The 18,354-nt window shown below is 40.5% G+C and overlaps 1 protein-coding gene across 2 annotated transcripts in view; it reads right to left on the reverse strand.

Annotated features, from left to right (window-relative positions):
* Positions 1 to 1,580: 1,580 nt before the first annotated feature.
* LOC118363497 (cadherin-related family member 1-like) overlaps positions 1,581 to 18,354 on the reverse strand; it is a 43,242-nt gene continuing 26,468 nt past the window's right edge. Inside the window, exons 13-16 of one of the 2 annotated variants that reach the window (XM_052494028.1) lie at positions 17,102 to 17,169; positions 15,240 to 15,468; positions 11,931 to 12,185; positions 1,581 to 4,630 (exon numbers count right to left, since the gene is read on the reverse strand). In XM_052494028.1, the coding sequence (XP_052349988.1) occupies positions 4,013 to 4,630; positions 11,931 to 12,185; positions 15,240 to 15,468; positions 17,102 to 17,169 (1,170 nt within the window). In that variant the 3' untranslated portion in view covers positions 1,581 to 4,012. Of the gene's footprint in view, positions 4,631 to 7,760; positions 8,516 to 11,930; positions 12,186 to 15,239; positions 15,469 to 17,101; positions 17,170 to 18,354 lie in introns of those variants that run through there. The other variant, XM_052494029.1, reaches the window with a different exon arrangement.

An 18,354-nucleotide genomic window follows, 5' to 3' on the forward strand; every position in this document is an offset into this window, starting at 1 on the left:
TACCACACAAAGGCACTATGGATTTGACACAGATATTCTCAGGAAAAGTTATATCACAATTTAAGCCTTCTACCTGCCTTGTCAATCCTACCCCCCCCCAACCTTCTTCAAAATAGTTTTTAATTGCATATCTGAAGAAGTGCAAGCTATTGTTAATCACTCCCTGTTAATCACTCCCCACTGCACTAGAAAACTGCTATAGTGATACCCCTTCCGAAGGAAAGTAATGTAGATTCTTCAGCTCTTAGCAATTTTCGGACAATCTCCAACTGTCACGACTTCCACCGAAGTCGGCTCCTCTCCTCGTTCGGGCGGCGTTCGACGTCACCGACCTTCTAGCCATCGCCGCTCCATTTTTCATTGTTCCATTTGTTTGGTCTTGTTCCCCGCACACCTGGTTTACATTCCCTAATCACATTGTGTATATATATTCCTCTGTTCCCCCCCCCCCCATGTCCTTGTGCGGAATTGTTTTGTGTTACGTGTTTTATGTGACGCGCCAGGCTGATTTTCCATGTTCCGTGCTACCAGTAAGTTTGCACCTAAATCAACCATTTATCGGATCATCAAGAACTTCAAGGAGAGCGGTGCAATTGTTCTGGCACCCATGAAAGTCCAGCAAGTGCCAGGACCGTCTCCTAAAGTTGATTCAGCTGCGGGATCGGGGCACCACCAGTACAGAGCTTACTCAGGAACGGCAGCAGGCAGGTGTGAGTGCATCTGCACGCACAGTGAGGCGAAGGCTTTTGGAGGATGGCCTGGTGTCAAGAAGGGCAGCAAAGAAGCCACTTCTCTCCAGGAAAAACATCAGGGACAGACTGATTTTCTGCCAAATGTACAGGGATTGGACTGCTGAGGACTGGGGTAAAGTCATTTTCTCTGATGAATCCCCTTTCCGATTGTTTGAGAGTGTGTAAATTATCTTTAAAAGTCAAGTGCAATGCACTTGTCGACAACACGCCTTTGATTGGATAATGACATATAGTACTGTACCTATCACAGGAGGACGGGCTCATGCGAATGGCTGGAGCGGAATCAGTGGAACGGTACCAAATACATCAAACATCTGTAGCTCAGTTGGTAGAGCATGGCGCTTGTAACGCCAGGGTAGTGGGTTCGATTCCCGGGACCACCCATACGTAGAATGTATGCACACATGACTGTAAGTCGCTTTGGATAAAAGCGTCTGCTAAATGGCATATATATGGTTTGATGCCATTCCATTTGCTCCGTTCCAGCCATTATTATGAGCCGTCCTCCCCTCAGCAGCCTTCACTGACATCTACACATAAACATGTATTTATTTTTTTATGTAATTTATTGCAGATCACAAAATTATTTCAGTATTGTAGTCTATTGTTATCTTTAAGCTCTGACAAAGGCTGTGAGGGCGATGCGTAAAGCTAATTAAAGAGCAGTGATACGATCAAGAGCAGTGATACGATTAAGAGTAGTGATACGATCAAGAGCAGTGTGCGGATTACTTATTTTTTCTTCTCTCTGTTTATTGTTGTTATCTAAAACGTACTGTATATGTCGCTAGTTATGAACTAACAAAATCACAACACAACAATTATTTTTCATACATTTATTCAAAACGATAAAATAAAGACAATCAAGATTTCACTTCAAGAAACAGGCAAGTGTTACAACACATACATTATTATTATTGAATATATACATACATACACACATATATAGAATATATTGTATCGTTATGTATCCCATTAATTTTCATGTAGTTTACACAGCGTGGAAATTAATGCTTTAGTTTATGGCCAATTTTACAACATCTCCGTTCATACAGTTTGATATTTACTGAAACAACAAAGGGATTCCTTCATTTAAGTGAATAATCCAACACCCCCCAAATTAAAAGAAGACCCTTTTGAAATAGAAAAGCATTTCAAACAAGAAAACAAAAAGAAAAAAAAAAGAAAGAAAAAAAAAGTTACTGATTTCAAACAAGCAAGAGCTTTTGTTGTCTTGAAAGCAGGCAGTGGCACATCATAATCCTTGAACACCTACTTATCTAAATATGACAAACACCACTAGAATGTCACAAACACAGGTCCATGAGCACTCGTGTTTTAAGCAATGGCATTTATCCTGTCAAAAAAATGATCTCTTATTTTTTTTTTTTATAGCTGTGTCATATAGCTGCTTCGATCTGACGCACACGTCAAAGTTGGTACATTTTTAGGGATGGGCATTTTAAATGTTTTCACTGTTACAACAAAATCACGATAGTAGAAATACTATGTGTTTTAAAGAAAACAGTTGTTTTGGAAAACTTCAATGGAGACGTGCTCGCTGAAGTCCCTTTGTTTGTATCAGTAGAAAGGTGGGGAAGAGGTGAGTGGAGAGAGGAATAGGGGCTCCGGCGTGTGGCACTAGTTACACAAACTCCTCGCTGCCATATGTTATCTATTATGCCATCTGCTAGTGCCCGTCTGGACTGCATCAAATCATTGTAAACAAGCTAGCTAGCTAGCTACAGTAGCAAGGCTGATTGAGGCTATTTTTGAGGCGTCCTTTTAGCCAAATTAATTCCGTAATTTGAATTCCATTTAGCCTTCTGACAACAGGCTACATATCAATCCTAATCATATATTTCAGCACTATTCTTGAAAACATTGCAGGGTCTTAAGCAAATTAAACAAAACCGTTTCAGGAATATGACACAGAAATACGCAGTAGTCTTTTGCTCAGACATGGTCCAGTATTTCCCCCTTAGTCACTCTTGTTAACATGTTGTTTCCCTCGGGATGGCAGAAATGCAGTGACGTATCTAACAAGGATCCCATTACACATCTCAAGATGGCAGAAATGCAGAGACGTATCTAACAAGGATCCCGTTACACATATCAAGATGGCAGAAATGCAGAGATTTATCTAACAAAGATCCCGTTACACATCTTAAGATGGCAGAAATGCAGAGACGTATCTAACAAGGATCCCATTACACATCTCAAGATGGCAGAAATGCAGAGACGTATCTAACAAGGATCCCATTACACATCTCAAGATGGCAGAAATGCAGAGACGTATCTAACAAGGATCCCATTACACATCTCAAGATGGCAGAAATGCAAACTTATCTAACAAGGATCCCATTACACGTCTCAAGATGGCAGAAATGCAAACTTATCTAACAAGGATCCCATTACACGTCTCAAGATGGCAGAAATGCAAACTTATCTAACAAGGATCCCATTACACGTCTCAAGATGGCAGAAATGCAAACTTATCTAACAAGGATCCCATTACACGTCTCAAGATGGCAGCAAAGCAAACTTATCTAACAAGGATCCCATTACACGTCTCAAGATGGCAGAAATGCAAACTTATCTAACAAGGATCCCATTACACGTCTCAAGATGGCAGAAATGCAAACTTATCTAACAAGGATCCCATTACACATCTCAAGATGGCAGAAATGCAGAGACGTATCTAACAAGGATCCCATTACACATCTCAAGATGGCAGAAATGCAGAGACGTATCTAACAAGGATCCCATTACACATCTCAAGATGGCAGAAATGCAGAGACGTATCTAACAAGGATCCCATTACACATCTCAAGATGGCAGAAATGCAGAGACGTATCTAACAAGGATCCCATTACACATCTCAAGATGGCAGTGCAGAAACATCTCTAGTTATTTCTGGATGACAGTGTGTGTCTCAAATGACACCCTAATTCCCTGTAAACTTGCACTATTCTGGACCGGGGCCCATGGATCCAAGTGTCCAACGTTATGTTAACATCTTGAAGAAAATGTGTAGAGCTCGTTAGATTCAGTAGGTTCAATAATAGGACAGTGTTGCAACATTGCTTTGACAGAGGACTTGCTTTGAAACCAAATACAGTTTTGAAGGGAATTTACCTACGGTCCTCAACCTTCTTTTACAATTGCAATTTTACAATCCTTGGACTGAGCACATTCAGCAAGTCCAGACAATTTACTGACAGATTGGTTAGAGCGCCAGCACACCACACCTATCAGGTTCAATAATAGCTTGAGTTGCTCTCAGTGATTTTCTGCTCCAGTCTCCTTTTGAGTTCAGAGACCAGGGCTGAGCTGACGGGGATTCTAGTAGTCTCAGAGCTGATGTTGCTCTCTCTGCTCTGGCTGGATCTCCTGGAGCCCTTTGAAGCCAGGGCCCCAGAGACGGTCGGCACTGCAGCCCGGGGCCTCTCACTGGGCCTGGGGTCGGAGGACAGAGGGGGACAGGATGGAGGAGACAGACAGGGGGCTCTGGGGGGCAGAGGATTGGGCTTTGATCTAGAGCACCGGGGTCTGATGTTTTTGTTGGGGTTGATGCTGACACTCCCTGCTTCCGCGTCGCCTACAACAAACTTGTTCAATGGGTCATTTCCACCGCCGCCACGGAACGGTACGTTAAACGTCCACGGCTTACGGTCTCTTGACGGTCTCCGTCTGATGATGATGCGACGCGCTGGCATTATCCTGTTGGACTTTGTGTTGCGCAAGAACATAGCCGTGGAGATCAAGACAGTGACCCCTACCAATATGCTAATGACACCAGCGACCATGCCTAGGGCCTTCATTGGGTTGTGCCTACTTTGCAATAAAAAGGCTGCCATAGGCCCCTTGAGTTGAGTCTGTAAAAGAGCACAAAGATAATATTTTTAATCACGCCCATCCACGGGACTAGATCATCAGACGTTTTAAACGTTTCATATTTTGGTCCAAAAGCATGCAGGCAAGCAGCAGGGTCAGAGGTCAGACATGAGCCAAGCACTGACAGAGGAGCCCCAGACAGACAACATCTCTATAACGCTAGCAGCATGATGGCCGCAGGAAGTCCTGTGTGGCTCAGTTGGTAAAAGCACGGGGCTAACAACAACAACAAGGTTGTGGAGTTCAATTCCCACAGCTCGTCCATACATGTACTAATAATGTATGTTCTCACTGTAATGATACGCTGTCAAACACCCTTTCATCCCAAACTGCTGTGTCTGTTAATGATTTCGGGTGCGGTGCTCTACTTTAGGCTGTGCCATTTGGGTCATACACACACTGACTGTTGTTCGGGAGTGTGGCGGGTGCATCAGAACGGTTTGTTCATGCGCAGTGACATGTTTTCCGATAAGGACTGTATTGTGGATTAACGTCCTGTGACAGGTTCCTAAAGCCCTACGTTGAATGCTACTGGGTCTTTGGTTTGAGAGTATTATTTGCATGGATATGGGAAAAAAATTAAATGGAAAAATAGAGATTACTCTGTTCTTCTGACAAAGGGATTAACCTTAAACTCAAGACACTGGCTTGAAAGTAAATGACTTAATCTTTGTTACTTCAGTACAGTCAAACTGTTTAAAATATGCTCTGACGTAGGAGAATTATTATAAAATAAGTGCTACATACTATAATACTAGCACTAGAATTTGACAATATAATCAAGACAGTAAATAGTAGAGATAAAAATAAAGTAGATAAAAATACATTTTTAGGAGTAGAAAAACATATCCCAATCAAATATAAAAGATGGATATGAAATAACTATAATTGTTTTTATATAATATTATATGTATACAAGTTAGTTAAGAAAGAAAATCGTATTTACAATGACGACCGGTCAAAACCTGTGTGTGTGTGTGTGTGTGTGTGTGTGTGTGTGTGCTTATTTACTGTTCCATTATAATGTACTCCAGTACTCTCCTTTATAATGTACTCCAGTACTCTCCTTTATAATGTACTCCAGTACTCTCCTTTATAATGTGCTCCAGTACTCTCCTTTATAATGTACTCCAGTACTCTCCTTTATAATGTACCCCAGTACTCTCCTTTATAATGTAATCCAGTACTCTCCTTTATAATGTACTCCAGTACTCTCCTATATAATGTACTCCAGTACTCTCCTTTATAATGTACTCCAGTTCTCTCCTTTATAATGTACTCCACTACTCTCCTTTATAATGTACTCCAGTACTCTCCTTTATAATGTACTCCACTACTCTCCTATATAATGTACTCCAGTTCTCTCCTTTATAATGTACTCCAGTTCTCTCCTTTATAATGTACTCCAGTTCTCTCCTTTATAATGTACTCCAGTACTCTCCTGTATAATGTACTCCAGTACTCTCCTTTATAATGTACTCCAGTACTCTCCTTTATAATGTACTCCAGTACTCTCCTTTATAATGTACTCCAGTACTCTCCTTTATAATGTACTCCAGTACTCTCCTGTATAATGTACTCCAGTACTCTCCTTTATAATGTACTCCAGTTCTCTCCTTTATAATGTACTCCAGTACTCTCCTTTATAATGTACTCCACTACTCTCCTTTATAATGTACTCCAGTACTCTCCTTTATAATGTACTCCACTACTCTCCTATATAATGTACTCCAGTTCTCTCCTTTATAATGTACTCCAGTACTCTCCTGTATAATGTACTCCAGTACTGTCCTATATAATGTACTCCAGTACTCTCCTGTATAATGTACTCCAGTACTCTCCTATATAATGTACTCCAGTACTCTCCTTTAACATGTACTCCAGTACTCTCCTATATAATGTACTCCAGTACTCTCCTTTATAATGTACTCCAGTACTCTCCTTTAAAATGTACTCCAGTCCTCTCCTATATAATGTACTCCAGTTCTCTCCTTTATAATGTACTCCAGTACTCTCCTTTATAATGTACTCCAGTACTCTCCTTTATAATGTACTCCAGTACTCTCCTGTATAATGTACTCCAGTACTCTCCTATATAATGTACTCCAGTACTCTCCTATATAATGTACTCCAGTACTCTCCTTTATAATGTACTCCAGTACTCTCCTGTATAATGTACTCCAGTACTCTCCTATATAATGTACTCCAGTACTCTCCTTTATAATGTACTTCAGTACACTCCTGTATAATGTACTCCAGTACTCTCCTATATAATGTACTCCAGTACTCTTCTTTACAATGTACTCCAGTACTCTCCTTTAACATGTACTCCAGTACTCTCCTTTATAATGTACTCCAGTACTCTCCTTTATAATGTACTCCAGTACTCTCCTGTATAATGTACTCCAGTACTCTCCTATATAATGTACTCCAGTACTCTCCTATATAATGTACTCCAGTACTCTCCTTTATAATGTACTCCAGTACTCTCCTATATAATGTACTCCAGTACTCTTCTTTACAATGTACTCCAGTACTCTCCTTTAACATGTACTCCAGTACTCTCCTATATAATGTACTCCAGTACTCCCCTGTATAATGTGCTCCAGTACTCTCCTATATAATGTACTCCAGTACTCTCCTGTATAATGTACTCCAGTACTCTCCTGTATAATGTACTCCAGTACTCTCCTGTATAATGTACTCCAGTACTCTCCTATATAATGTACTCCAGTACTCTCCTATATAATGTACTCCAGTACTCTCCTTTATAATGTACTCCAGTACTCTCCTGTATAATGTACTCCAGTACTCTCCTATATAATGTACTCCAGTACTCTCCTTTATAATGTACTCCAGTACACTCCTGTATAATGTACTCCAGTACTCTGCCTATATAATATACTCCAGTACTCTTCTTTACAATGTACTCCAGTACTCTCCTTTAACATGTACTCAGTACTCTCCTTTATAATGTACTCCAGTACTCTCCTTTATAATGTACTCCAGTACTCTCCTGTATAATGTACTTCAGTACTAATGTACTCCAGTACTCTCCTATATAATGTACTCCAGTACTCTCCTTTATAATGTACTCCAGTACTCTCCTATATAATGTACTCCAGTACTCTTCTTTACAATGTACTCCAGTACTCTCCTTTAACATGTACTCCAGTACTCTCCTATATAATGTACTCCAGTACTCTCCTGTATAATGTGCTCCAGTACTCTCCTATATAATGTACTCCAGTACTCTCCTGTATAATGTACTCAAGTACTCTCCTGTATAATGTACTCCAGTACTCTCCTGTATAATGTACTCCAGTACTCTCCTGTATAATGTGCTCCAGTATGTAGTCCCGTCCTTGAGACGATCCTGTCTATTCATGTTCCGTATTATGTCAATTTTCATGTTCTGTGTGGAACCCAGGAAGAGTAGCTGCTGCCTTCGGAAACAGCTAATGGGGATCCTAATAACATACCAAATACCAATACAAGAATCCAATAGAAAAATACTATCCTTTATAATGTGCTTTGCTACTCTTTTACAGACAAAGAAGTAAAAAAATATATATTGTCTTTAAAGTATCATAAAGTATTGTCTTGCAGACATAATAAGGTGATATATAAAACGTAGTCTGTATAGTCCAGTGGGATGGGTCTCATGATCATTTGGGCCTTCGGATAACTCTGATGAAATTGGCCTGGGGGTTGATGCGAGCTTTCTTCACTGTTCTACAGTACAAGGTAGTGGATATACAGATTGTTAGTAAGATTGTGAAGCCGACTATGCCCAAAAAAAGTCCAATAACATTTGATGGGCGCTTGATGAGGTTCAGGAAGTTTGCAATTATTCGAGCTTTGATCTGAAAAGCACAATGCAACACAGAAGACAACAGAGATAATATTCACACAGAGATAATATTGTGGTATTCTATTCTCGGATATGATGTTAAATATGTAGGGCGCAGTTAACAAAGAGGAAGGTAGGCTTTAAAATTCATGCAATCAATGAATGCAAATTTGGAAACAAAAATACACTTAATGAGTAGGTACATTTTTACAATATAAAAACAAACAAAATATAAACAATTGAAATAGCACTTTCTTTATGTTTCTATTAGAGGAGAGTTTCCTCTATTAGAGGAGAGTTTGTTTTTAAAATATCACTTAACAGGCTTGACAGAGCTAATTCTGCTTGCGTTAGTTCACCCAAATGATTGATTTCCTTACCCTGTAAGCAGCCTATGGATAAGGTATGACAGCAGGGTTAGAAAATTAAGCAGTTAGGCAGTTAGGGTTAGGAAATTGAGCAGTTAGGGTTAGGAAATTAGGGTTAGGGTTAGGGTTAGGGAATTGAGCAGTTAGGGTTAGGAAATTAGGGTTAGGGTTAGGGAATTGAGCAGTTAGGGTTAGGAAATTAGGGTTTGGGTTAGGGTTAGGGAATTGAGCAGTTAGGGTTAGGAAATTAGGGTTAGGGTTAGGGTTAGGGAATTGAGCAGTTAGGGTTAGGAAATTAAGCAGTTAGGGTTAGGGTTAGGGAATTAGGCAGTTACGGTTAGGAAATTAGGGTTAGGGTTAGGGTTAGGGAATTGAGCAGTTAGGGTTAGGGAATTGAGCAGTTAGGGTTAGGGAATTAAGTAGTTAGAGTTAGGGTTAGAGAATTGAGCAGTTAGGGTTAGGGAATTGAGCAGTTAGGGTTACGGAATTAAGCAGTTAGGGTTAGGAAATTAAGTAGTTAGAGTTAGGGTTAGGGTTAGGGTAAGGGAATTGAGCAGTTAGGGTTAGGGAATTAAGTAGTTAGAGTTAGGGTTAGGGTTAGGGAATTGAGCAGTTAGGGTTAGGGTTAGGGAATTGAGCAGTTAGGGTTAGGGAATTAAGTAGTTAGAGTTAGGGTTAGGAAACTAAGCAGTTAGGGTTAGGGAATTAGGCAGTTAGGGTTAGGAAATTAAGTAGTTAGAGTTAGGGTTAGGGTTAGGGTTAGGGAATTGAGCAGTTAGGGTTAGGAAATTAAGTAGTTAGAGTTAGGGTTAGGGAATTGAGCAGTTAGGGTTAGGGAATTAAGTAGTTAGAGTTAGGGTTAGGAAATTAAGTAGTTAGGGTTAGGGAATTGAGCAGTTAGGGTTAGGAAATTAGGCAGTTAGGGTTAGGAAATTAGGCAGTTAGGGTTAGGAAATTAAGTAGTTAGGGTTAGGGTTAGGGAATTGAGCAGTTAGGGTTAGGAAATTAGGCAGTTAGGGTTAGGAAATTAAGTAGTTAGGGTTAGGGTTAGGGAATTGAGCAGTTAGGGTTAGGAAATTAGGCAGTTAGGGTTAGGAAATTAAGTAGTTAGGGTTAGGGTTAGGGAATTGAGCAGTTAGGGTTAGGAAATTAGGCAGTTAGGGTTAGGAAATTAAGTAGTTAGGGTTAGGGTTAGGGAATTGAGCAGTTAGGGGTAGGAAATTAGGCAGTTAGGGTTAGGAAATTAAGTAATTAGGGTTAGGGTTAGGGAATTGAGCAGTTAGGGTTAGGTAGTTAAGGTTAGGGTTAGGGTTAGGAAATTAAGCAGTTAGGGTTAGGAAATTAAGTAGTTAGGGTTAGGAAATTAAGTAGTTAGAGTTAGGAAATTAAGTAGTTAGAGTTAGGGAATTGAGCAGTTAGGGTTAGGTAGTTAAGGTTAGGGTTAGGGTTAGGGTTAGGAAATTAAGCAGTAAGGGTTAGGAAATTAAGTAGTTAGGGTTAGGAAATTAAGTAGTTAGAGTTAGGAAATTAAGTAGTTAGAGTTAGGGAATTGAGCAGTTAGGGTTAGGGTTAGGGAATTAAGCAGTTAGGGTTAGGAAATTAAGTAGTTAGAGTTAGGGAATTGAGCAGTTAGGGTTAGGGTTAGGGAATTAAGCAGTTAGGGTTAGGAAATTAAGTAGTTAGGGTTAGGAAATTAAGTAGTTAGAGTTAGGGAATTGAGCAGTTAGGGTTAGGGTTAGGGAATTAAGCAGTTAGGGTTAGGAAATTAAGTAGTTAGAGTTAGGGAATTGAGCAGTTAGGGTTAGGGAATTAAGCAGTTAGGGTTAGGAAACTAAGCAGTTAGGGTTAGGAAATTAAGCAGTTAGGGTTAGGAAATTAAGTAGTTAGAGTTAGGGAATTGAGCAGTTAGGGTTAGGAAATTAAGTAGTTAGAGTTAGGGAATTGAGCAGTTAGGGTTAGGGTTAGGGAATTAAGCAGTTAGGGTTAGGAAACTAAGCAGTTAGGGTTAGGGAATTAAGCAGTTAGGGTTAGGAAATTAAGTAGTTAGAGTTAGGGAATTGAGCAGTTAGGGTTAGGGTTAGGGTTAGGGAATTAAGCAGTTAGGGTTAGGGTTAGGGAATTGAGCAGTTAGGGTTAGGGAATTAAGCAGTTAGGGTTAGGGTTAGGGAATTGAGCAGTTAGGGTTAGGAAATTAAGCAGTTAGGGTTAGGTAGTTAGGGTTAGGTAGTTAGGGTTAGGAAATTAGGCAGTTAGGGTTAGGTAGTTAGGGTTAGGAAATTAGGCAGTTAGGGTTAGGTAGTTAGGGTCAGGCAGTTAGGGTAGGTAGTTAGGTTAGGTAGGTAGTTAGGGTTAGGTAGTTAAGGTTAGGAAATTAGGCAGTTAGGGTTAGGTAGTTAGGGTTAGGTAGTTAGGGTTAGGAAATTAGGCAGTGAGGGTTAAGTAGTTAGGTTTAGGTAGTTAGGGTTAGGTAGTTAGGGTTAGGAAATTCGGCAGTTAGGGTTAGGTAGTTAGGGTTAGGTAGTTAGCGTTAGGAAATTAGGCAGTGAGGGTTAAGTAGTTAGGGTTAGGTAGTTAGGGTTAGGCAGTTAGGGTTAGGTAGTTAGGGTTAGGAAATTAGGCAGTGAGGGTTAAGTAGTTAGGGTTAGGTAGTTAGGGTTAGGTAGTTAGGGTTAGGTAGTTAGGGTTAGGCAGTTAGGGTTAGGTAGTTAGGGTTAGGTAGTTAGGGTTAGGAAAGTAGGCAGTTAGGGTTAGGTAGTTAGGGTTAGGAAATTAGGCAGTTAGGGTTAGGTAGTTAGGGTTAGGTAGTTAGGGTTAGGAAATTGAGCAGTTAGGGTTAGGTAGTTAGGGTTAGGAAATTAGGCAGTTAGGGTTAGGTAGTTAGGGTTAGGCAGTTAGGGTTAGGAAATTAAGCAGTTAGGGTTAGGAAATGAAGCAGTTAGGCAGTTAGGGTTAGGCAATTAAGCAGTTAGGGTTAGGAAATTAAGCAGTTAGGCAGTTAGGGTTTGGCAGTTAGGTCAGGGTTATTACTCTACGGTTAAGGTCAGGAAACATTCAACCTACCGCCTCAGTGATGTCGATGTTGACCACGGCGGTAGTGCTGAAGGACGGAGACCCTCGGTCCCGGGCTTGGACTACCAGAGACCACCTGCAGTCCTTCTGCTTGGTGATGTTCTGCACGATCTCCATGGACTTGATGTACGACTTGAGCTTGATCTCTCCAGTCTCTGCGTTGATGTCGAAGATGTTGTCCGGCTCAGCTTGCATAATGGAATACTCAATGACGTTATTGGGCGACTCTGCATCGGCATCTATGGCCTGAATGGATTTTTAAAAAAACAAAAAAAGCAGCAAAACTAAACAAATTATTTACTTAAAAATTGCGCTGGACTGGAAAGGTTCTGGACATGCTCACATTTTTCATTTCAGGTGGTTATCATCCAACAAAAACAAGCATTCAATGTACAGTGTTTACTAGGGGGGTGTAATGATTCACACAGTGTTTACCAGGGGTGTAATGATTCACACAGTGTTTACCAGGGGTGTAATGATTCACACAGTGTTTACCAGGGGTGTAATGATTCACACAGTGTTTACCAGGGGTGTAATGATTCACACAGTGTTTACCAGGGGTGTAATGATTCACACAGTGTTTACCATGGGTGTAATGATTCACACAGTGTTTACCAGGGGTGTAATGATTCACACAGTAAATACCAGGGGTGTAATGATTCACACAGTGTTTACTAGTGGTGTAATGATTCACACAGTGTTTACCATTGGGGTGTAATGATTCACACAGTGTTTACTAGTGGTGTAATGATTCACACAGTGTTTACTAGGGGTGTAATGATTCACACAGTGTTTACTAGGGGTGTAATGATTCACACAGTGTTTAGGATCAAACCGAACCGATGGCCAGTGAACCATTACAACTCTAGGACAGGGATTCCCAAACCTTTCCACTCAGGCCCCCCTTCCAGCATCGGGGGAAATGTTTTGACTCATCAATCTACACATGATACCACATAATGACAAGGCGAAACCTGTTTTTTTTTTATAAATGTTTGCTATTTTATTACAAATAAAAAACAGAAATACATTATTTACATAAGTATTCAGACCCTTTGCTATGAGACTCGAAATTGAGCTCAGGTGCATCCTGTTTCCATTGATCATCCTTGAGATGTTTCTACAACTTGATTGGAGTCCACCTGTGGTCAATTGAATTGATTGGACATGAATTGGAAAGGGACAAGCCTGTCTAAGGTCCCACCATTGATAGTGCATATCAGAGCAAAATCGAAGCCATGAGGTCAAAGGAATTGCCGGTAGTGATCGGAGACAGAATTGTGTCGAGGCACAGATCTGGGGAAAGGTATCAAAAACAACACAGTGGCCTCCATCATTCTTAAATGGAAGAAGTTGTGAACCACCAAGACTTTTCCTAGAGCTGGCCGAATGGCAAGTGTCACGTCTGGAGGAAACCTGTCACCATCCCTATGGTGAAGCATAGTGGTGGCAACACCATGCTGTGGAAATGTTTTTCAGTGGCAGGGACTGGGAGACTAGTCAGGATCGAGGGAAAGATGAACGGAGAAAAGTACAGAGAAATCCTTGATGAAAACCTGCTCCAGAGCACTCAGGACCTCAGACTGGGGTGAAGGTTCACCTTCCAACAGGACAACAACCCTAAGCACACAGCCAAAACAATGCAGGAGTGGCTTCGGGACAAGTCTCTGAATGTCCTTGAGTGATCCAGCCAGAGCCCGGACTTGAACCCGATCAAACATCTCTGGAGCGACCCGAAAATAGCTGTGCAGCGACTGAAAGATTAGTGGAATCTGTGTGGGTAGCTGGACAGGTAGGATGACTGACAGTGAAGGTGAACAGGTGGTCACGTGTCAGGTGACAGAGGAATGGATGAGACTGAGGCAGGAATTCCTTTAACCATAAAGTGGTATATTTACTGAGTAGTCTGTGCTGCATCACAAAGGAAACAAATAACATGTATACAATCAAATTCATAATCAAAGATCAAATCATATCAGTCATTATTAACATAAGTTAAGGAATTCAACAGTCCAGTTCATTAAGAAGTCAATAGTAATCATCCGCGAGTCATTTAGGCTCGTAACTATTTATCATAAATTATGAAAGAATACAAACAGTGAATGGTGATGCAATCTATAATCCCCATGATCAAAGTCAATCAGTTAGCAAACAATGACATTTCTCATTTCATGCTTTCAATTGTCTTCATGTGTACATATAATTAATTTCAATACATATGAACCATATCGATTACATAATTGGCCTATGAGGATCCGTAGGGCCGTCATTGACAATTCACATTACACAATATGTTTGAAGCGTGCCCACCAAGCCGCAATAACTATAAACAATAACTGATGGCCCATCTCCGGATCGCAACAGATAGTTCAGATGAAAGGTAACAGAGTCGGTGGACTGACGTGGATTCATGGACGCACAGAACTTCTGGATCAGATGGAGTTAAGGAAGAGAAAGCAGCGAGATCAGGCGATGGCAATTTCCTCCTTTTATGGAGTTGAGATCTGTCGAACATTTCCACCTGACCTAATTAAAGCGCCCCTGGCCCAGCTGAGTAAATGGCAATGAATTAAAGGATTATTCCACCAACTCCATGGGCCTTTTCTACAGCGACACTCCGAATGGGAGAAGCTCCACAAATACAGGTGTGCCAAGCTTGTAGCGTAACACCCAAGAAGACTCAAGGCTGTAATCGCTGCCAAAGGTGTTTCAACAAAGTACTGAGTAAAGGGTCTGAATACTTATGTAAATGTGATATTACAGTTTTTTATTTGTAATACATTTGCAACAATTTAAAAAAAAAAAGTTTTTGCTTTGTCATTATGGGGTATTGTGATGTCATTATGGGGTATTGTGATGTCATTATGGGGTATTGTGATGTCATTATGGGGTATTGTGTGTAGATTGATGAGGGTGGGGGGATTCATCCATTTTAGAATAAGGCTGAAATGCAACAAAATGTGGAAAAAGTCAAGGGGTCTGAATACTTTCCGAATGCACTGTATAGGCTAAGAAACCGAGCTAAATAACGTTAGCTAACATGGGATAGTTGATCTGGACATGACCAGTTAGTAATAGCTCTGGAAGGTATCCAATGACTGACATGACAAGAGGAACACTGATGATGCACTACACAATTGTGAAAGTGCACCTTCACTCTACTGTTACTATTACAGCCCCACCGTTGCGGAACCACTGCTCTAGAATATACCTCTACACCCCACATGGCTACTGTACATACCTCTACTTTAGGGATCTATAAAGTGCTATCTTATCCTATCTTATCGCCACTGTACATACCTCTACCCTAACAGGTGCACCGATGATCATGGTCCTCTCCACAAAGCTGTCATCAAACTCTGGAACGTGGTCGTTCATGTCAAGGACAGTGACAAACACCTCCGCCAGGCTGTACTTGCCCTCTGTGTCCTCTGCCTTCACGTAGAAGTTGTACTTGGACTTGACCTCAGCATCCAGAGTGGCCCAGGCCTGGGTGTAGATGATGCCTGAGGACGGGTGGATGAGAAACCTGGAATACACAACAGTGTATTAGCAGGATATTGACATTATATTAGCGGAATATTGGCAGTATTTTAGCATTATATTGGCAGTATATTGATAGTATATTAACATTATATTGACAGTATATTGAGAGTAAGTTGGCAGTATATTAGTAGTATACAAGCAATATATTGTCAGTATATTAGCAGTATATTGGCAGTATTTAGGCAGTACACTCTTAGAAAAAGTTGCTATCTAGAACCTAAGAGGGTTTTTCGGCTGTCCCCATAGCAGAAACCTTTGAAGAACCCTTTTTAGAACCCTTTCCACAGAGGGCTCTACCTGGAACCAAAAAGGGTTCTCCTAAGGGGACAGCCGAAGAACCCTTTTGGAACCTGTATATTGGTAGTATTTCTTTACAGTATATTGGCAGTATTTTTTTTTACAGTATATTGGCAGTATTTTAGCAGTGCATTAGCAGTATATTGGGAGTTATGTAACAATCAAGGTTATGCACTACTGTATGTACGGTGCACAACAGTTTAATCTTGGATTAAATCTCATGGGAAAAATATATCAAGACTCGTGTTGCAGATGATAAATTATTCTGTATTATCACCAAGGTCGTTTTTTTGTCCAGTACACATTTTTTTATGTCCACTATTCTGTTAAAGTGGCACATATTCAGCCATTTTCCAACATTTTCTTTTTTTAGAACATATTCCCTGTGAAAATTAACAAATACAAGGCAAACTGTTAACTTTCACACATTTATCATTTACTTCCTGCGTCAAGACGGCAAGCAAAATTGGAAGATAACTTGACACTTGTTTTTTCAATGTTCTGCCTGTATTGCAGCCTGCCTGCCTTGCTTTCCATAGCAGAGCTCCAGCTGCCACATTGCATGTTAATTGGCCCTCTCTACACGAGACATCCAGGCCTGGCAGGCTATTTTTCACCCTGCAATCCAATTACAAGATTAACCAGTCAGTATTGTGCCCCAATCTTAAGAGTAAGCTGTTACAGGAGGGAGGAGAAGAGCTGCAAACATAGCCAACCTAATACTGAAATACTGTCTTCTCCCATCTTCCAATCAAAGGGGAAGAATCTGAGTTGAGAGATGGTTGACCTGGAGCAGGATTAGTTAACCCAAGTCAAACTCATTCATTTTTATCCACAATAATCACAGCCGGCAGGTGATAGAATGCCATGAAAAAGAAGAATCTCTCTGAGACTGATCAGTCAGTAGGAGGTTGGTTCATCTGATGGTGAGTGTTGTTGTTATGTCTGGGTGGAGAGTAGACGCAAGTAAACACCGTTTACACTACTTTTTTAAACATTTTGCACAAGCGCTTTCACATTTATTGCCGGAAAAAAGCCATAGAAAATATACTCCGCTGTACTTTATTCACTGTGAACCCATTTTTTTATACCATTCTATCACTGTTGCTTGAGCGATTGGACCCAATACAAAGACCCAGCGGGTTTCCTCACGTTTGTCCTCACGCATAATCAGGCATAACAAATAATTATATTGCTTAAATGATCATTTCTGCCCGTTTTGGTCTATTCAACTGGCTCCACACCAACAGATTAATGGATTTTATTCAAATCTTCATGTTCAACAAACATTGGTATTGGCAGGACTCCACTGTACTTACAAATCAGATCCGGAACCATAGATGGAGTACTTGACTTCACCCCAAAGGCCAGAGTCTGGATCATTGGCCTGGAATGCAAAAAAAGAGAAAGGGAGTTAGAATGCTGGAACAGAACATAGAGAGGACACACGTTGGAATGTTGGAACAGAACATAGAGAGGACACACGTTGGAATGTTGGAACAGAACATAGAGGACACACGTTGCAATGTTGGAACAGAACATAGAGGAGACAATAGAAGTTAGAATGCTGGAACAGAACATAGAGAGGACACACGTTGGAATGTTGGAACAGAACATAGAGAGGACACACGTTGGAATGTTGGAACAGAACATAGAGGACACACGTTGCAATGTTGGAACAGAACATAGAGAGGACACACGTTGGAATGTTGGAACAGAACATAGAGAGGACACACGTTGGAATGTTGGAACAGAACATAGAGGAGAGGATAGAAGTTAGAGTGTTGGAACAGAACATAGAGAAGACAATAGAAGTTAGAATGTTGGAACAGAACATAGAGGAAATGATAGAAGTTAGAATGTTGGAACAGAACATAGAGGAGACAATAGAAGTTAGAATGTTGGAACAGAACTTAGACGATACGATAGAAGTTAGAATGTTGGAACAGAACATAGAGGATACGATAGCAGTTAGAATGTTGGAACAGAACATAGAGGAGACGATAGAAGTTAGAATGTTGGAACAGAACATAGAGGAAATGATAGAAGTTAGAATGTTGGAACAGAACATAGAGGAAATGATAGAAGTTAGAATGTTGGAACAGAACATAGAGGATACGATAGAAGTTAGAATGTTGGAACAGAAGATAGAGGAGACGATAGAAGTTAGAATGTTGAAACAGAACATAGAGGAGATGATAGAAGTTGGAATGTTGAAACAGAACATAGAGGATACGATATAAGTTAGAATGTTGGAACAGAACATAGAGGAGACAATAGAAGTTAGAGTGTTGGAACAGAACATAGAGGAGAGGATAGAAGTTAGAGTGTTGGAACAGAACATAAAGGAAATGATAGAAGTCAGAATGTTGATAGAGGGCTGGAAAGAAACAGAGAGGATCGAAGTCAGAATTTTGGTAGAATGTTGGAACGGAACAGAGAGGAGAGGAGTAAGAATTTTGGTAGAATGTTGGAACGGAACATAAAGGAGAGGAGTTAGAATGTTGGAACGGAACAGAGAGGAGAGGAGTTAGAATTTTGGAACAGAACATAAAGGAGAGGAGTTAGAATG

Source organism: Oncorhynchus keta, chromosome 3 (assembly GCF_023373465.1).
Source record: "Oncorhynchus keta strain PuntledgeMale-10-30-2019 chromosome 3, Oket_V2, whole genome shotgun sequence".
Lineage (NCBI taxonomy): Eukaryota > Metazoa > Chordata > Actinopteri > Salmoniformes > Salmonidae > Oncorhynchus > Oncorhynchus keta.